The following is an 18,171-nucleotide window of genomic DNA, read 5'->3' on the forward strand; positions in this document are numbered from 1 at the left end:
AAAACAGACGATAAGGATGCTCATTTGAAATTTTAACGAAGGAGTAATGGAGAGGTGAAGCAGACGGGATGACCACATGCAGGCTCTCTGGATACGGTTCGTAGAGTGGCCATAGAGATTGTACAAGATCCTGAAGCGAAGTTCAGCATCTTCTGTTGGGCTGATGATATGCATCGACTTTTGCATATTTCTTTGTTGCATTTGTTCATTCTCAAAAGTCTGGCAGTATCCAGTTAATACATTACCACCCATGTAGTTGAGCTATCTCACTTGAAACAGATGTCTGTTTAAAGTGTTTCATGCTGCTTAATTTAGCACCTTTTAAAGTGACAAGATGAAGTGCAGCACACGGTAACACATCACAGAAAAATGTGTGGAGAATGTTTTTTAAAGAACAGTATCTTGCACTTCGGAGAGGGAAAAAAGATGATTTGGAAGATCAGTCTTCTAGTTGTGGCACTTAACAACCGGAGAAGGGACAGTGGAACTTTCCAACAGTGTGGAGAATCTCATAAACACCTACAGCATCAGAGGTGCCGACAGTTGCCTTTGCTTCGAGTAATGTTTCCGATTTGGGCATAGCTTACTGTGACGTTGATTTTGGTCATAAGTGATTCATAAATTCTGGACAGCTTCAAGAGGCCTTTGCACCTTGATTGCTTGTGGATACCTAGAGGACCTGTGAATGCTTAAAATGATGTTTTCTCCCCATATAAATGGAGATACCAGAGACGTGTTCCCACTGGCTGCGAGCCATTCTTTAGTGAACAGAGAACTTTAAAATTCTATATTTTTTCTGTTATTCCTAGAATATAACTGGCTCTGTAAGTCCTACATGATTATATTTCATTTTCCCCACAGATCATGATTTACCTAATTGATAAGGTGCTTCCTGATAGCTATTTTGTCAATAATCTCCGCGCTCTCTCTGTGGATATGGCTGTTTTCAGAGATCTTTTACGAATGAAGCTTCCTGAACTGTCCCAGCACTTAGACACCCTGCAAAGAGCTGCTAACAGAGAAAGTGGAGGTAGGTTCAACAGAAAATTCTATCAAATTCCTTCTTCCTATTGTTTCATCTGAGCACTGGTCTAAAAATTACAGTCTTTTAAGTGTTTACATGAGTTTATTGCTTGGAATGTATATTGTAAATTGTTACGGTGAAACATGACGGTTTCCATTATTGATAACCTTAACATAAATAGGTGGCGCTCTCAGGAAGAAATAAAGGGGAAATAATTTGGTCCCACCACTAGCTGCAAACAGAATCGTGTTGACAAGGATATAAAATGTATGGAGTGACAACACTAACGCACAGCTTAGTACAAGGGCTACCTTGAAAAGGTTGTTTCTTGCCTTGGCTCAAGATACCTGTCCTGCCAGTGCTCCTTGTAGTTGCTAGCTTACATAGCTGTTCTGGGAAGAGTTACAATGTGAGAGCCAATGCTGGCTGGTTAGTATTTCTTCACCTGGATGCTTAGCAATACGCAGGTGCAAAACTCAAAGTACTTCTTGGGTTGTTACCTGAAAACTGGCTTTGCACTGTGAGTTTTTTCTGATATAGCATTCCCTCCAGACTTTTTCTTTTTTTAAACAAGATACAGCTCTTTTATTTGGGAGTGTTCTGGGGAGGGTGGGTTTTTTGTTGTTGGTCGATCGGGGTTTTTTTCAGTCTGGAAGCTAAATGCACCCTGAGTTCCATCTTAGAAAAGATCTACTACCATGTTCCATGTAAGTAAACTGTGTCTGTGCCCAAACTGCATAAAACCAAAGAAGAGGTATCGAGGAACTATTTGCTGTTTGAAAGTGTTTTCACAGCCAGCAGCCTCTACAGTCATGGCCTTCATGCATCAGTTGATTCAAGGATGCACAACAAGAAAGTAAAACTTCAGAGTTTCAGGCTGAAATACTAAATTTTATTTGAAATTTAACAAGCCAAAAGGAAAACTAAGTGTGTTACAGTTGCTTCTGCTAAGCTGGCAGTGCATCAGGGTATTAAAACAATAGATAAGACTTTACAGAGATGGTCACCTTCATATAGATAAAGATTTCTTATGCCATTAGTTTTCGGAAGAAATGGAGCAGTTTTTTGTTGTTGTTGGTTGGTTTTTTTGTTTGTTTGTTTGTTTTTTTTATAAAAGCTTTTAGCTCATATGGCTTTGGGGAAGGAAAACCAATCTTTCTGATATGAGGGGAAAAAAAAGTGTGGTGGTGTTTTCCAAGGTTTACAGTCCAAAACCAATGCTGCTGCTTAGAGCTTTTTGCAGTGCAGCAGAATGAAAGGTGACTAAGTATGTCATTTTTTCCATCGCTCTTTTTCTCAGCCTATCTGTGGACAGCTGCAGGCTAAGTTTTGAGCAATAACAGAGATACTAGAATGTCTGGTGGATTTCAGTATGCAGTTTATACTCCGTGTAAAATAATAGTAAATTACAATTACTTTAAGCATTTTTAATTTGTTTGTTTGTTTCAGGAGGCTACGAACCCCCACTTACAAATGTCTTCACAATGCAGTGGTTTCTGACCCTCTTTGCCACTTGCCTGCCCAACCATACAGTTCTGAAGATCTGGGATTCGGTATTCTTTGAAGGCTCTGAAATTATACTGAGAGTAGCTTTGGCTATCTGGGCAAAGTTAGGAGAGTAAGTGGTTGTTATTATCTGATTCTTCTTTTCAGTATGAGCAAAGTGTAACTTACGTTATCCTGAAGAGCGTGTTCCCAATTCTAAACAAGATGCAATCTTTCAGGAGAATGATTCGGCTTTGAAAAAGCTGCACAAAGTGCCTCTATGGCTTCCCCAAAAACACGTGCTCCTGATGTCGTGTCAGAATGGGCATGATAATTAACTGGCCCTTGCTGCAGGAAATGTCTTCAGTTGTTTGCGTTTTCTGTGTATAATGTCTTCATGCTATGCTAAAAGGTTGGTTGGACTTTCCAGAACATAGACCTCGGAGGGAGCTCGTAAATACTCTCTGGAAAGACATACAGAGAGACTTGAGGGTGACTGCCTAATTTAGTTGGGTACCTGAAGCTGGGGATGTTAATTCCCTTATTTTCACTTGAGGAGACTTAAGGATTTGAGCCCATTGGCTATACCCAAGAAAAGAGTTCATTGTTACTAAGAGAATGATTTAGTGTTACGCAGTTCTTTTCTGTTAAGGCCTGCAAACAAATTGTCCTGAAATTCCTTGCTTTTCAGCACATTCTAGCCAAGTTTCTGTTATAGTCCTCTATGACCTTGGAAACTCACCACATAGGACAAAACAGAAGAGATGGTTAGTTCTTCTGAACTCCTCTGTTGTCATAGCAAATATTTGCATTCCAAAGAGCATACAGTGCTCCCGGAGAAACGAGTTTTGTCACTGACTTCAGTGGGAGGTGTGAGCTCTGACAGGTCGAGCAGATGTTAGTTCAGCTGGAAACTTTTTTCAGCTGGTGTCAGCAGCTGCATCAAATTTTTCTTGTGATGTCTATCAACACTCAGCTTCCTTTTTTCTCTGAGACTGAACCACTGGGATTTATGTTCAGCTCTGTCCTTGGAGGTTTAATTTCTTTTTTTCTTTCTGAATAAATTAGCACTGTAGGCCAGTAGCATTGTAAGAGACTTTGTTTAGTATATTTAATTTTTAATCTGAATAATAATTATTAGAATAATAATTTCCTAAGAGCTTTATTTGTTCAGTTCATGAATGAAACTTGTGTGAATCATTTGCATTAGGGTTAAGCTATATGTAGTCCCATTGTGCTTTATTACTTTGTACCATACCTTTAGATAAAAGGTCCTATTGCAGTGGGTCTCTGTGCACTTAAAAGCTGTAATTAAAAATGTTCTAACTCATAATATGATAAAAAAGAAACTTATTGCTTTGAAGATTTTACCGTAAAACTTAAAGGAAGAATGAAACGTGTTTTATAAAAATTGGAAGGAACAAGGTGAAGAGATCTATAAGAATATATCCAAAAGAATAAGCTGATCACACTGCACACCTTGTAACTATTGTTTGTGGGGAATGGGAGAAGGTCTGGCAGATTTGGGGGCAATTAACAGAAGGGGACACTGGTGTGATAACTAGAGATCCAGAAGACAATGAGTCACTAAAACTGAACAAGAATTGAAATTCAGTAAGCTCGTGATTAAGGATATCAAATGAGATGAGGAAGTAAAAGATTGGGCACTATGTCTTTGCCGGGAGAAGACTGTGATTTTGTTCCTCTCTCTTCTCCACTAGAAATAGAACAGGGGGATTTAAGGAACTGGGGCCTGAAACAGTGATCATAATCTCATGATCTTCGTACTTCTCAAGACTGTCTTTCTAGACATGAAAATGGGGTGAGAAGTGCTTTTCGTAAATGTGGGTGGTTCGATCATACTTCTGTTTTGAGGGAGACTGAAGGAACGGGGAGGTTAAAAATAGGTGCAGTAGAGAAGCAGTATGCGGAGGTCATGAGAGACTGAAGGTAGCGGGGAAGGTAAGCAGTAAGTTTGTGATAATTGGCTACATAACCATTGTTTCTACACCTTTTTTTTACTACCTAATCATTCTTTTAGCTAAACTATGTTAAGATTTCAGTAGGAGTTTCATAGTTCAATGGTTGCTCTCTATAGACACTGAAGATCAAGGGAAGCTTCCTCTTCTAATCCTTAAGAAAAAAGGCCGTGTACTTTTTTGATCATTCCAGCAGCTGTATTTTACATGGGAGGCTACAATATTTAGCCAGCAATGCACTCGTTTGGGATAGAAGTAAAACAAATTTTTCACTTGAGGCAAGAGGATGTTTAGCAGCTGACCCTAATGGATGTAGAACAGCAACTGACAAAAGCATATTACTCATATTTCTCTTCTCTAGCTGGCACTCTGTGCGTGATTCTGTGTTTTTAGAAATTTAAAGAAAAGTGTGGAAAAAACCAAAAAACAAAACCCCAACCCCCAAAACCCCCCAAAACCAAACAAACCCCCCCCACCAAAACAAAAAAACAAAACAAAACAAACAAAAAAAAGTCTGCATGTCTAATTTAGAAGTAGCTTTCACAAGTATGCAGGATACGAGTGAATTTTCCTTCGTTCTGCATTATGTGAGCTCAGCTCTTTTGAATACAATGACATATATAAATACACCTATACTTCATTTACTCCACCAGAATGTTTTCTGGCCAGCGAATATGTTCCCATCTGACAAAAAGACAGTTCAACCAGTGAATTCAGACGTTTGGTGCATAGTGAAGAATGAGTGATGAGGCAGTCAAGAAATCTTTATGCTCCCTTTTTGAGCTGATGGGAGAGCTCCCTTGTGCTAGTGGGAGGCAGGATTTATTGGTTCTCGTGTTGTAGAAGTGAAAGAGGCCTGTCTGGACATGCATGAATCCTTTCTCATGAGCAGTCAGGACAGTAAGCTGTGCTCAGTACATCCTTTTACTGCACCAGTATTTTCAATGTGATGTGCGCAGTATTATTATTGGGAAGCGTAGGGAGGATTATTGCAATAAACTTAACAATTAAGGTGACTAGTGGAAGCTCATATTTTATGATGACAGAAAGTTCAGTTTTGGTTTGGAGGTGTATAATCATATGTAAAAGTAAAATTAAAAAACAGCATGTATTTTGATGTAGGCAAATAGAGTGTTGTGAAACTGCAGACGAGTTCTACAGTACCATGGGCAAGCTGACCCAGGAGATGCTGGAAGACAGTCTGATTGACAGCAATGAACTCATGCAGGTGAGTAATTGTGATATAATTATTGTTTGTGTTTTCTGTGTGTCCTTTAGGTGCTAATTTCTCACAAATTACATTTTTGTTCAGATACTGCAGAAACCTAAGATCTCCCAAGAATAAAAGTTTAAGATAACTGAGTTGAGCTAACATGTCAATGAAACAAATAGATGACCTGCAGTTAAAGCTCAAATCTTATCTTGCACATTAAATATAGAGAACCACTAGGCTCCATTTGATAAAAATTGGTTGTATGTTGACAGCTGAAAGTTTGTTGTGTAAATCCAGTTGAACATTATATCACAAGTAAGATGTAGAATCTTTTAGTAGTCATAATTTTTAGGGTGTTTTATGTTTTGGCCAGTTATTTATTACATTGTGTCCTTTTCATTCTGCAGACACTGTGGGAGAGAAGAGTTTATCAAGCTAGAAGGGAAAAAAATATCCCTTATGATTTTAAAAAAAAAAAAAAAAGCCATGAACAGTCGCCAGTGAACTATAAACAAAGACATTTGTAGATAATTGCAGTCCCTGAATTCTTGAAGTTACATCATTGTATGAGAACAAAGATCCACATTGTTCTGGGAAAGGCAAGGACTTTTAGTATTACAGATGTAATTGTATTGATTTGCACTTACACTTTTTTTTCTGATATCCTCGAGGTGTTGTCTACTTAGATGTTTTACGAAGACTTCATGCTACAGTTCTGGAACTTCGCTTTTGATGAGTTAGAGTATGGTGATTAAATAGGTGCAAATACAGAGCACATGACTCATCTGAAATTTTGTACCTGACTTAGGGGAAGGAAAACAAAGTCAGTCTCAGTATATGAAGTTGGATGAGTTTATTACAGTAGTTAACAGGTGACTTCTGTTACCCATTATTGGAAGCAAAACTTATTGACTGTCTGGGATAATACACCTCCATTGTCTGGTGAAGTACTGCTCTGAAGTAAAAGATCATTTTCGGATTTTTGGCTTTTGTTATTGCTGCTGTTTTGTTTAATGAGGGAGCTCTAGGAATGAGAGAAGTGAGCACTGTGGCTTTGTTTTGCTTCAAAAATGGAAATGCAGCTGGTCAGAGATACTCACATGCTTTTAAAATAAGTGTTAAGGTTTCTCACAAGGCAGTTCAGATATGAGGATGGTGGCCCAAGCTGATGCCTTCTCATATTCATTGTGTTTGAGTTCCTGGTCTCAAGTGCAGTACAAAATCAAGATGTGGCATTTGTGACAAAGAATAATGTTGAGAAAGCTGAAGTGGGCTTTAGTGCCTCGGTGTGGATTTCCTCCTTCACCGTTGTGGGTAATAGAAGATAAGGCATAGGTAACTTACTGGTTGGAGGGATGGAAGAATCTTTTTGGGTTTTTAACTGTTGCAATTATAAGTGTACTAAATTAGCAGACTTTCTGTGTTTCAGCAAAAAACAAGCACTTGGTGCAAAGTGTATGTGTATTCATAGTGTACATGTGTATTTTGTGATACTTACAGGAGCATTAAGGTAGGATAGCATTGTTGCCATTGATAGCCAGAATGAGGCAGGTTTAAGTTTTCTGCATAGAGAAGCAGTGTGTGTGTTTCATGTGTGTCATCTCAGTTGAAGAAACCGCACTATAGTTTAGATAGCATTCTTCAAGTCAAAGGCAGGCACTGGCAGCGTAGTCGTCTCCACCTGAGGTGTTCACTCTAGGCTCTCCTTACTGTAAGTGGGGAGAATTAGGCACGACAAGTGTTTACCATTAGGGGATACAAATGCCACCACGTGCCTTGCTGCTGCATTTGCAGAGTTTTCTCTGTGTTGGAGAAGAAAATAAAGAAATATGGATGGAGGCTGCTTGAAGACACTATTTTTTAAATTGCTTTAGGCTTCTAGGCTTTTTCAGAGGAATCAGCCAGAGATGAATGTTCAGACTGCTTCGTTTTCAAAATGTTCTTCCCCACCGCCCCCCCCCCCCCAATCAAAATCAGAATGGTGACTTTACATCTAATACTTTTTACAAGGGGGCTCAAGGGTTAGTATCCTACTGCGGGAAAGCATTAATATCCTACTCTGCCTTCCCTACACATTTAGTAAAGGTTGCTGGTGGCAATTATCTCGCTTTTTTTAGACTTGCATGACACTTACATTTGCATCTGAACTACCTGTCAGGCTCACTTAAGCCAGCGAAGAGTAACAGGCACTTCTCTGCCACTAGAAAACAAATTGTGCTCTAAAAGGCCTGTTTCCTTTGGGAATTCAGGGAGGGAGGTACAGCTTCAGGGACAAGTGTTGACAGAGCAGATGTCTAAAGTAGATCAGAGGACTCTTGTCCTCATTCTCTCCACCAGCATGTATAGTTGGTGCAAGTTTATCATTAAAAATGCCTGCCTCCCTCCCATGCAGATGGTACATACACCTAGGACTGGGGGCTTAAAGCTTTGGCAGATTTGGCCTTTGCATGGCAAGAGCTCTTACAATGTTGGGCTGAGGAGAGCATGAAGGAATTGGAGGACCAAGCAAGCCTGCAGCTTCCTCCATTTTTCAGATTGAACAGTTTAGGTAAATAAAGGGTAAGTGCTGTGCGCATCAGATGCTAGGTTGGGTATGTATTTAGGACTAGAAGTTAAACAAATATGGTATTCAGTAATGTCATTTTATTGGCCTATTCATAAACTTTGGTTCTAACATGGAGACAGAAGGCTGTACGCTAGGTGTCTGCAGATATTCTAAATAGTGTGTGCTAGATTGAGTACACGCTTTCATGCCTTCTCAGAAAGTGAGCATTTTTATAAGCAGCTAAACTAATTCAGTTTGTACGCCTAGAAACATTCCAGCGTAGAAGAGGTGAGAAGCAAGCAAGAAAAGGAGAGGCATGCCTGTGTGTTTACTGTGGTGGAGGGGAACAGGGATTAATCCCTCTGTAGTACCCCAGCATTTTAGACTCTCTCCTGTAGAGAGTTACCCTGATTTGATGGTATTCACTGTTAACTTTCTACTTGAGTAGCACTTTGTCTGTTTTCTTTTGAGTTTGTTTTTGGTTTTGCATTTTCTTTTGCTTTCTTAGTGAAAGTGAAAAGAGAGAGGAAGCCTTAAACCATTGTGGAGTGGCTCCTGAGTATTTTTGAGCTGTCTGCAAAGGCAAAACTGCTTACCCTCTTTTGGAAGCCACAGCCCAAAACCTTCTGTATGGTATTCTGCTGAGGGTGTAGATGGCTTTGCATTTTTAGGGTAAGGCAAAGGATTGACAAGTGCTACTTATTTAAGGTGAGAAGGGAGGTTTTTTCCTTGTCGTTTTTCTTGTTCCCAGAATCTGTCCCTTATGGCCATAAATAAGATAGTAAGTTTGGCTGCGTCATGCTTCATATGTGTAGCCTGTTCCCCTCTGGCACAATTTCACCAGAATTAACCAAATGGCATCCAAGGCTGTGTGTGAACTAGGAACAGGATGCTTTGACTCTGAAGCATTGCTGTGAGGAGATCACAGGTGTTGACTGACAATATTTTTTTTAATTTCCAGTGGAACTTGCATTAGCATAAAATTTGTTTGTAGATCTCTTAGCCAGGTGGCAAGCGAGGCCCCCAGTTATAATCTGATAACAAGTAATTAAGTTAAAAACATGTATGCTAAACGGAAGAAATTGCACAGGATCTGGAAGAGACACAGATTGGAGACTGGCAAAAGCTAAAAGCATAATCTAAAACAGTAGGTGCAAGGAGTAAATGGAGGACTCGGAGTCGACTGTTTCACTTAAAGGGTAACTAGCATATGGAACAAGTTACCTGAGAAGGCTGTTGACATAAAGAGTAGAAATAAATTCCAGACACACCTCCTTCTCTATGAAGGGAGAGAGTTGAGACATATGGGAAAAAAAAAAACAGGAAAGTGTGGTGGAGATCAAACAAACAGGCAGACATGTTGGGCCGGAGGTGGGTCTTTCTCCAGATCATAAAATTCCTTCGTCTGGTAGACTGCCAGGATATTGCTGTTCAGGCCCTGGAGAATATTTGTCTTTCACAGTAGCATTGTAGTTTCATGGAGTGGCAAAGCTTCAGTTCGTGCTCTGGGTTTTTGTAGGCATTCTGCTTGCCTTCAAGTCTGTGCACGGCTTGAACTGTAAAAACATTTTCACCCAGAAGCCTGTTGAGCTGCACTATTGCCCTGTGCCTGATCCAGCCAGGAGCGTCCTTCCTGCTCCTGCTTGCTTACATCATTGCCGTTGGTGACACATTTTTCTTCTTCTTCTTCTGTCAGTAAAGGTCTAGTACTGAATTCATGTTTGCAATTTTCCTTAGTGTATTTAGCACAGACAAGGCATGGTTCAGGAATGGATTATGTAGAAATTGTTCAAAATTGCCTTTCATCTTAATTGAGGCCATTTTGCCTTCAGAGGAAAATGTCACTGGCTTAATAGCACAGGAAAAAAAATTTCTGTCATAGCTAATGAGAAATTTTTACATTACTGTCTTTCAGAAGACATTTAATATTCAAGAAAAGCTATGATTTTTCAGAGAAACTATGAGAAATGATATTTTTGGCCATTTTTTTTCTTTTTACTTCTGACATTGAGACTCCCAGTGAATTGTGTGGTAGTTATTTGAAAGTCCTGAATAGTTGTAAGTGTACAAAATCAGGAAAAAAAAAGGCAACTAAAATAGGCAGGAACAAATCAGCAGTGATGTTGCAATGAATATGATGTATCTTTATAACAGGTTGGCTGGTGACACACATTCTGTTATTACAAAATTACTTAAAGCAAATTCAGCTTAATGCTGAAAGCAAATGCATTTGCAGCTATTTATCTTCTTTAACTTTGAGTATTGAAGTAAATAAAATGTATTGGGTTTTTTTTTTAATGGCCTTGTTTTAAGTTCTAGGGACTACATGTTCAGTTCAGAGAGCTGCAGAGAGGTTTCTTTGTTCACCATAGAACAAATTTCTTTTAAAAAACAACCACCACCCCTCCAAAAAAAAAGGAACCCACAAAACAACAACGAAAACCAGGAACTGAGAGGAGAAAAGTTAGCTGGATAATGTTGGGTCCTTCCTCTTTGGCCATAACTTTTGTGTTGGAAGTGATGATTTCCTTCACACAAGCTCTTGGGGCTGCTCAGGTGAAGTAATGGATCTGTTAACAGTTCACATTGAGTGAGGATCTGCTCCTTCCTATCTATGCTGGTGTCAATACCTTGTTGAATACTTGAGCAGAAACATAGGTCTTCTGCAAGATCCCAAAAACGTCAATGATGCATTCGTGTAAGTGAAATCATAATTGGAGGAGGAGGAGGATTTCCGGTGTGCTGGTAAGGAGAAGATTGACAATCATTATTAAAGAAGTACAGGAGTTGAAAAGGACCCTACATCTCATGTTATCTGTTCCGGTTTTATTTTTTTTCCCTCTGAACCATGTATTTTTCTAGTGAGTCAGTCTTTATTTTTCTTACAGGAAATACTGACTGAATCATAAAGCTAGACCATTTCCATTTTCTTACAGCACATGAGAATGTGCAGCCTTTAATCCTGCAAGACTGTGAAAGTCTGTTCATGGAGAAATCTTTTGTGGGATTGTTAGTTAAAGTGACAATTTTAAAAGCTGCATTTTTTTTTCCCCTAGACTGTTTATACCATGGCTCAGTTTCCCTTCCCACAACTGGCAGAATTAAGGGAGAAATACACGTACAACATTACTCCTTTCCCTGCAGCAGTAAAATCAACTTCACTTTCAGGGTAAGTTTGAAATGCACTGCTCATGGCGTATAGGGTTATTGTTTGCCCTACACAAATAGTGAAAAGGCAGGTGGTATCCTCCCTTGTATGCTCCTGAAGAAGATAAAGATGTTTGGTAATGATCATATTTAAGAATGTCTCTTTCTTATTTCTCTTGTGCTCTCATGTGACAGAAGGCTGGGCAGAACCAGAGACAGTGATGAGGAGAATGACCTAGATGATGAAGACTCAATTGCCAATGCAATTGGCTGTCTTGGACCATTAAGTGGGTTTTTGGCACCAGAGCTCCAAAAATACCAAAAACAGATGAAAGGTAAAAGTGCTTTTGTTCATTTTGGAAAATGTATGGAAATCTGCATGACCTTGCAAAAATCGTCTATAGCTTCCTTTTGGAAAGCTGCTATGAAAATTGTATTGTATATTCACATAGAGATTACAGCAGGTACCAAATGACTTGCTCTGTGGTCCATGAAGATGTCTTCAAAGTCAAGTTTGAAGGCTGTATGTATACAATAAATGACAGCGTGGGTTAAGGATTTGGCTACAGTAATGGTTAAAAAACCAACCCCATAGTGTTGCCCACCCACAGAAAAAGCAGCACATGTGTGGAAAAAAGTCCATCCTAAATCCATGCTTATTTCCAAGAAAGCTGTTGGGTAGTCAGCATTTTCTAAAGAGTGTACATGTAATAAATAATCTTGACCTTTATTAGTATATGCATAGCTAATATTGGAACCTGTCAGCAGTGAGTGAATTCTCCAGGTCCTTTCATCGCCCTTTTGGCTAAACCTTTGGACTGTTGTATGTTTTGGGTATATTTACATTTTTATAAAATTGGGTATGGTTTAGGGTGTTCTGACAAAATGTCACTATTTTTCAAATCCCTCCACGTTGAAATAAAATTTCTCATAGAATTGTATGTTCACCTGTGCAAGCTCTACAAGCAGAACAAAATTCTGATCCATACAAGAAAAGCAGATCATTTGTTGACTTGCAGCAGCCTTTACGAAATGGTACTGGATCAACAGTGATTTTATGATATCCTGGGAGAGGCTGTAGTTATTCATCCCCAACCCACCCCCACCTTCCCCCCAAAAAAACGCAGACTGATGTAGCAGTCACTGTTATCTGATTACACATCATCATTCTTGTGGCTTGGTTTTGCTGAGACCTATAAGCTGCAATTTTCCTCTTTGATTGCTGTGGTGTTTTGTTTTCCCCTTCCTGAGGGACTGTAAGTCTCTACCTGCTGCTTCAAGCTAGCACTTAGTCAGAACATCAAACTGCTGTTGCAAACTAAGCCAAAACCAAACAAACATCCCTTGAAAAAGATTTATCCCCTTGACCCTGGAGTGCCAGTTTGGTGGTGCATCAGAAGCAGCTGTGAAAATAAATTGCACTGCTGCTGTTGCTCCGCAGCTGTTGATCAGAGACGCTCTCAAGTTGCCTGATCCTCAGCTGCTCTGCGCCTCTCCCTTTTGTTGCTACTAACAGCTTTATCCCTGTGGTGCTGTAACTGTTTCTTGATGCTTCTTGCTGGTATCACTAGGTCGGTTGTTTAATCTCATGCCCGCTTGACTGTAATGTATTTTATAACTTGCATTGTTAGCCTCCTCTTTGACCAACTGAATGTCTTTAATAATCAGTTTCCGACTTACTTCAGTGATGGCTTGATGTACTTTTGGGTAATTGAAGACCTGTGCTTATAACTTTGCATTGCTATGTTAATTGCCTTTTGTACTCTTTTAAACTCCCCTTAAACCCTTGCTATTCTTAAGCAGTAGTTCTAGAAATGTAACACTTCTTATTATAAATAGTGCAGCTTTGTTAAATATGCATATTATAATAAATTTTAAATTAAAGACTACGGTTAAATCAGACGATAGGAATCAGACGTCGACTTCCCTGTAGATAATCTGCGGAACTCTTGAGTATGCCAATTTACTCCTCATCTCCACTTTATTCCCACTCTGTGCAGATCAGAATGAAGAACAAAGTCTGGGTTCCAGTAACATTGCAGAATTAAGTCCAGGAGCAATAGACTCTTGCCGAAGCGAGTACCATGCTGCTTTTAACAGCATGATGATGGAGCGTATGACCACTGATATTAATGCACTGAAAAAGCAATATTCCAGGATAAAGAAGAAGCAGCAACAGCAGGTTCACCATGTGTATATCAGAGCAGGTAACATATCAAAACATGCTTTGCTTACTGATTCATTACAAGCTAACTTCATCATAGGAGACAAGGCAAATAGCATTCCTTTACATTTAACGAAACAGACAAAACAAGAGAGACTGATGGAATATATAACACAGTAGTAGCAAAGTGGGTACCACTTCTTACAGACAGATTGTAAATGAGGTGGTGATGTTTTTTCTTCTTTTGTCAGGATCTGAAGATGATGACCCTGGGGTTTTTTTAGGTCCCAGGGACCAGCTGAACAATGGTATTTAAAAATGTCTTTGCTATCTGGGTGCATTGTGTTGATCTCTCTGATTAAAAACTTTAAATCTTTGGCATTCTTGGAGTTAACATACTGATGCACTGGAAAAAGTGAAATGAGGAGATGAGTACACTTCAGACCAAGTGGCAGGTAGATTCCTAGCTGGTTCATATTATCCTAACTCCTCTGAGTTCATCCAGGCATGGCAAATTACACAGCGGAGGAACTGGCTTAGATGTTCCATTGTGGCCGATGGTTTACCTAGCCATAATGATACTGCTGTGAGGATTGAACTGGACATCAGTCCGTTATTTAGCAATCTGTGTTACGGAGTCTATTTCCCCAACTGGCAATCTTGGCAACATGGGGGTTAGCATGAACAGCGCAGCTGAAGGTTTTAGTGGGTGTGGAAGCTGAACACAGCCCACCTCACTCATTCCTCCCCGCTTAGGTGTCATCTTTCTAAGCCAGCATTGAACCATGCAGATGGGTCACTGTGGAGAATTTTTATTCCTCTTCTAGATTGTCTAAACTTGTCCCAGCAGGAGCATTTGAATACATAAAGCTGCAATTTTTCATTAACATAATTTGTAAAGAAATTTTTTTTTCAATATCGGTAAAGTATTTGCTTTGAACAAAAGCTGTAGCCAGCAGAAACAGTGCAAACAGTAAAATGTTGATTCCCAAGGATTGCCAACCCCCATCCCCCTAAACACAAACCTTTCTAATCTTACTAATCATGTTGCGGGGCTGGGTTTGTGGTTTAATCACAGTCATCTAATTACCTAATTCTGAGTCTACTGCTCTGGTTTAATAAGAGGACCTAATAGAAAAGAGTTGGTGCAGTTTATCCATTAAAAATACATTGGTTCATTCTCCAGTCACACAGGCCTCATGAAGAGGCTTATTTGACTGACCTTGTATAGGGACTGAATTGCTTCTTACGGTTGGAAGAGAAATGAAGGAGAGGGGAAAGATCAGAAGCCAATACTAATGTTAAACTATCAGTTACAGTGCAATTCCAAAAATCGAGAAGCTATTTTTGTTATGATTTATTTTCATGGTATTCCTGGCTCAGGACTTACCCATAGGTAAGAAGCAGGGAGGGAGGACAGGAAATCTTTATTATAGCTTTGTGTTCGACTCCAAGATGTAAGAGAAATTCAGGTTGGTTTTTTTGTTTGTTTGGTTTGGGGGTTTTGTTTGTTTTTTTTAAATAGCAGTCAGTCGTACAAACCTTTGCTATACCTCAAGAAAGGCATCAAATCTGGTGGTGGATCCTTAGAACATTAATTTGTTTTGTTCTTTAACAATACTGTGTTTCTTTTGCACACTTTCTTTCAGACAAAGGGCCAGTTACCAGCCTCCTCCCTTCTCAGGTAAACCATTCCCCAGTGATAAACCACCTCCTTTTAGGAAAGAAGATGAAGTTGAATAACAGGTCTCTCAAAAATGCTGTTATTCACATCCCAAGTCATGCTCCAGGGAAGATGTCTCCCATTCCTCAAGAAGATCTTAAAACAAAACTGAACTCTCCGTGGCGCACTCACATACGAGTTCATCGAAAGAATATTGCTAGGGCCAAAGGCCAGCTGGGCTACGGGGATACCATAGGACTAATAGATGAGCAGAGCGAGAGCTGTAAAACAAATAGTCCTGGTGCAAAGGAGGAGACTTCCAACCGTTCTGACTTTGGAGAAAGAGAAGGAGGTGGTTTGGATGACAGGACTACTCGAAAAGCTGACCAGCAGTCGTCTGAGCCAGTCTCTACAGACAGCACTACAAACATGTCAGTGGTTCAGCTAAAACTGGAAGCACTGGAACTCACCTCAGATAACAAAACCGATGCTGAATCAACGTCCCATCAGTCTGGCCAGCCACGTTTATCAGAGTCCTCCAGTACATCCAGCGACAGTGGAAACCTGGCTAAATCTCCCCAGCCTGGGAACCCAAAGCCGCAAATCTTCAATCCTTTTCCCAGTGTCAAGCCTCTTCGAAAGTCAGCTACAGCCAGGAATTTAGGGCTGTATGGCCCCACGGAACGAACGCCAACTGTACACTTCCCACAAATGAGCAGAAGTTTCAATAAGTCTGCCAGTGGCAACAGTGGGACCAGGAAACGATGACATACTTACTACCTGGCACTTTCTATTTCTGACAGCAACAAAAAATTTGTATTGTTTTTTGGTTTGGTTTGGTTTGGTTTTTTTAATGTGGGTGTGTGTATGTGTGTCCCAAAGCATTTCTAATCTTTAATTAAGTAATGGGGACAAAAGTGGTTACCAGATGTATAAATATGTGTCTTTGAAAATTGTGCTCTGGTGTTGTTATGGGATAGATTAGTGAAGATGCACCCTGGCACCCTATTGTCGATTCTGATGGTTCGGTCGTAAAATAAACATTGATTTGCAGCGTGAAGCATACAGTTTTGTTAAATCTAACTCAGACATAAAATCACCAGCTGCCTTTAACCCCTCAGCCCCCCCATGGCTGCCTCCTGTCTCTTTCAAAGCTCGAAAGACAAATCGTCTGGTGCAGCAGACAGGTATGACAGTTTTTATGACTGTTACGCAGCTTCCCCGTTAGGCCTCACCATCATGCTCTGCGCGTAGCTGGAGAAGTCGTGACTAACAGAAGCACAAGCAGCCCTAGCAATCGAAAGTATCGCTTTGTGTCTGACATTACCACTTGCTTACTGGGCCATCTGGCTTCAGTGCATTCTTGAGCAGCATTTTGTGCTTCTCTGCCCACAGCAGTCCTCTGCTGATACTGTTTTTAATATAAATGTAATCAGTGAGCATGAGAATAGCAGACATAAGTCCATCCACAGCACTGGTTTGCTCCTCTCCTGTAACATATGTACATACACACAATTCTGTTACTTGCTGCTGGAGAGTTGCAGCACTGCAAAATTAGGTACAACTATATGTGTAGTTGTATGAATGTTACGGCACATCTTGGCTTCGGTGGATTTAAAAGCTATTATCTAGATTAGAGACTTGTAATTAAATCATGTTTGCCAGCTTAGCAGTAGGTAAAATGTATGAATGTTCCAAAGTAGTTTAGGGTTTTAAATTCTATAAATAGAGCGATTAGATACTTAGGGTGCCGCTTATCATTAAAAGCCAACGCATCAGCCGCTGCGTAAGTGGGATGGACCCATGGGACTGCCATGGGCTTCCGTGGCTTGGTTCTGGTTTGGTGTGAAAGGGCAACGGCAAAGCGATAAGCTTGAGTATTTACTTCCAAATCAAAAAGCAAAGCAGATGAATACCATAAGACAGGTACTTCCCCCCCGCCCCCTCCATACGTTGAAAGGCAGGCAGAGAAACTAAATGTGAACAATTCAACTTCAGGGTTGCAAAATCAAGCACTGCAAAAAATTCAGGTTGCTCCTAAAATGTTACAGCTCTGCCGAACTGTATGTATTGACTGGGATTCATTACCTTATTGCTTCCAAGTTTGCCACGACACGAAAGTGCCATTACTTTAAACTGGAATAAAAGCACTAATGATGAATCAGTCCCATTGTATGTAATATCTTTCTTCCTCTTTTAAAATTCTTTGTTAAACTTGCAAATTAATATATTGTTGTCTATTTTTTAATGTATCCCATAACCTATAGGATGTGATATCAATTTTACTGTGTACCATAACTTATAAGCTGTACAATATACCCTGTTTACTGTTGTGGGGACAGTTTTATTTTGTTGTTGTTTTATACAAGTGTATGCATATAAAATAATATACAAGTATGAACACTATAAATATAAAACACATGTAGATCAGATCTTGCCCCTGCCTTAGTTTCAGGTTAGAGTAGTATTGTCACTAATGATTATTTATAGCGCTAAGTAAACGTAAAATAATGTAGAATTTAGTCACTGATCATGGACTGTATGAGAATTGTTTCTGCCTTGATTTAGAAGAAATGGACTTCTCAAAATTTTACTGTGAATCATTCTGCCCAGTTTTTCTTAGCTTCAGTGTATCGTGCGGCTGTATACTGAACCAGTAAAAATAAAAGGACTGTCGTTCTGCAAAAACTGCTAAAATGTCCCAAGTACGTGCATGAATTTTCAACACGTTAAGATGTGATTAAGCAATGGAAGATTAGCAAGCTTTGCATGGACATTGGTCTGGGGAAAGACATGCCAATAGAATACTAATTCTAGCGATTCATACCTAATCAATAATTGACGAGCGTGCTCTGAAGGTCTTGTGCCATTAGGATTGAGGCGAAGGAACTGCCGCAACTCAGTGCCTTAGTTTGATGATGTTTGCTGCAGGAAATTTTCTTTAAGTACTG

The 18,171-nt window shown here is 39.8% G+C and overlaps 1 protein-coding gene across 7 annotated transcripts in view; it reads left to right on the forward strand.

Annotated features, from left to right (window-relative positions):
- TBC1D30 (TBC1 domain family member 30) overlaps positions 1 to 17,917 on the forward strand; it is a 57,958-nt gene extending 40,041 nt beyond the window's left edge. For 4 of the 7 annotated variants that reach the window (XM_087763897.1, XM_087763893.1, XM_087763898.1 and 1 more), the window contains 8 exons: positions 862 to 1,030; positions 2,474 to 2,642; positions 5,611 to 5,716; positions 11,303 to 11,415; positions 11,589 to 11,728; positions 13,394 to 13,600; positions 13,809 to 13,865; positions 15,207 to 17,917. In XM_087763897.1, the coding sequence (XP_087620023.1) occupies positions 862 to 1,030; positions 2,474 to 2,642; positions 5,611 to 5,716; positions 11,303 to 11,415; positions 11,589 to 11,728; positions 13,394 to 13,600; positions 13,809 to 13,865; positions 15,207 to 15,988 (1,743 nt within the window). In that variant the 3' untranslated portion in view covers positions 15,989 to 17,917. The remainder of the gene's footprint in view (positions 1 to 861; positions 1,031 to 2,473; positions 2,643 to 5,610; positions 5,717 to 11,302; positions 11,416 to 11,588; positions 11,729 to 13,393; positions 13,601 to 13,808; positions 13,866 to 15,206) is intronic. The other 3 variants (XM_087763896.1, XM_087763899.1, XM_087763895.1) reach the window with 2 other exon arrangements.
- Positions 17,918 to 18,171: the final 254 nt, after the last annotated feature.

The sequence above is a fragment of the Nipponia nippon genome, unplaced genomic scaffold (assembly GCF_047370975.1).
Source record: "Nipponia nippon isolate SJK-2023a ecotype South Korea unplaced genomic scaffold, ASM4737097v1 scaffold_3, whole genome shotgun sequence".
NCBI lineage: Eukaryota > Metazoa > Chordata > Aves > Pelecaniformes > Threskiornithidae > Nipponia > Nipponia nippon.